This window comes from Notolepis coatsorum, assembly GCF_963971535.1.
Source record: "Notolepis coatsorum genome assembly, contig: SUPER_8_unloc_1, whole genome shotgun sequence".
NCBI lineage: Eukaryota > Metazoa > Chordata > Actinopteri > Aulopiformes > Paralepididae > Notolepis > Notolepis coatsorum.
In genome coordinates this window covers 1,471,002-1,472,542 of record NW_028174873.1, presented here as the reverse complement: position 1 = coordinate 1,472,542, position 1,541 = coordinate 1,471,002, and the positions used below count along the sequence as shown (strand labels likewise).

The following is a 1,541-nucleotide window of genomic DNA, read 5'->3' as shown; positions in this document are numbered from 1 at the left end:
TTCTACTGTATAAAGATACTATACTGTACTTCTACTTTGAAAATATATTATACTTCTACTGTGCTAAGAGACCCTATACTTCTACAGTGAAAATATATTACTACACAGGACAGAATGTTGCTTACTGTTTACTCATCAGATATCTCTATACTCTGCATCCCACAGAACCCTCTTCACTCGCTGGAGTGACTCAGAGAAACCAGTCTACACTATCCCTGGGGTGTCCGCGGCTATGATGCAGCTCATCATAGAGTACGCCTACACACATTTTGTGCCGGTGACAGCAGAGAACGTGGAAGAGCTTCTGGTGGCTGCAGACCAGCTTCTCGTCACTGGCATAATAGGAGCATGCTCTGACTTCCTAGAGGGCCAGCTGTCTCTGGAAAACTGTGTCGGCATCTGGAGGTTCGCGGGCATCTACTGCTGCCCTGACCTGAGGTGCAAGGCCCATCTCTTCATTGTGTGCCACTTTGAGGAGATGCTGCGCGTCTCACAGGAGTTTGTGGAGCTGTCCCTGCAGCAACTGGTGGACATCATCGAGAGGGATGACCTGAACGTGAAGAGCGAGGAGACGGTGTTCGAGGCCGTCCTCCGTTGGATCGACCACTCCTGTGAGGAGCGTAAAACACACATCCCTTTGCTGCTGCCCAAGGTAACTAATTGTATTACTGTGCATTGCATTAAAACAACGCTAGGTTCCCTAGTACAGTGGTTCTCAAACATTTGGGTCCAAACCGTTCCCTAGCAACAGAATTCCAGTGAAACCGTCTACAACCGCTGTCTAAGTTGTACCCGCTGTCTGCTTGTCTCTTCCCAGGTTCGCATGGGCTTGATGAGGCCTGACTACTTCGAGAGCAACGTCCTGAAGAACCCTTTGGTGAGGGACAGCCACGACTGCAGGGCCCTCATCCTCAGCTTCCTGAACCCCCCTGGCTCCGACAGGCTCATAAACCCCCTGACACGCCCACGCCTGCCCCAGCAGGTCCTATTGGCCATCGGAGGCTGGAGTGGCAGCAGCGTGACCAATGGCATGGAGGCTTACGATATCCAAGCCGGTGGATGGAGGGACGTGAGCGTTGAGGGGGAGAGTCCCCGGTCCTACCACGGCACCGCTTATCTCCGCGGTCTGGTCTACTGCGTCGGCGGCTATGACGGCTTAGAGTTCCTCAACAGTATGCGCAGGTTCAACCCTGTCACTCGCAGCTGGCTGCAGGTGGCTCCCATGCACGCACCCCGCTGTTACGTCAGCGTGGTCACGTTGGACGGCTGTATCTACGCCATGGGAGGGTTCGACGGATACGTGCGACTGAACACCGCAGAGCGCTACAAGCCTGAAACCAACCAGTGGACAGTGATTTCACCCATGCTGGAGCACAGGAGCGACGCCGGCGCCGCAGCCCTCCACGGCAAGGTGAGTGGAACTGAGGACCACACGGGTGGTAGATGAACCCAAAGAACGTTCACATTAACTAAGCCATTGGTATCAGATATCATAAATGTCTTTATTGCCAAGTAAGCTAGCACATACAAGGAATTTGTCT

At 53.1% G+C, this 1,541-nt stretch overlaps 1 protein-coding gene across 1 annotated transcript in view; it reads left to right on the top strand.

Annotated features, from left to right (window-relative positions):
- Positions 1 to 478: 478 nt before the first annotated feature.
- The window catches only part of LOC311233916 (uncharacterized protein), a gene marked incomplete at both ends in the record, with an annotated part of 6,533 nt that continues 5,470 nt past the window's right edge, over positions 479 to 1,541 (top strand). The window contains 3 exons of the mRNA XM_084338372.1: positions 479 to 595; positions 889 to 896; positions 943 to 1,411. Of these exons, the coding sequence (XP_084194498.1) occupies positions 479 to 595; positions 889 to 896; positions 943 to 1,411 (594 nt within the window). The remainder of the gene's footprint in view (positions 596 to 888; positions 897 to 942; positions 1,412 to 1,541) is intronic.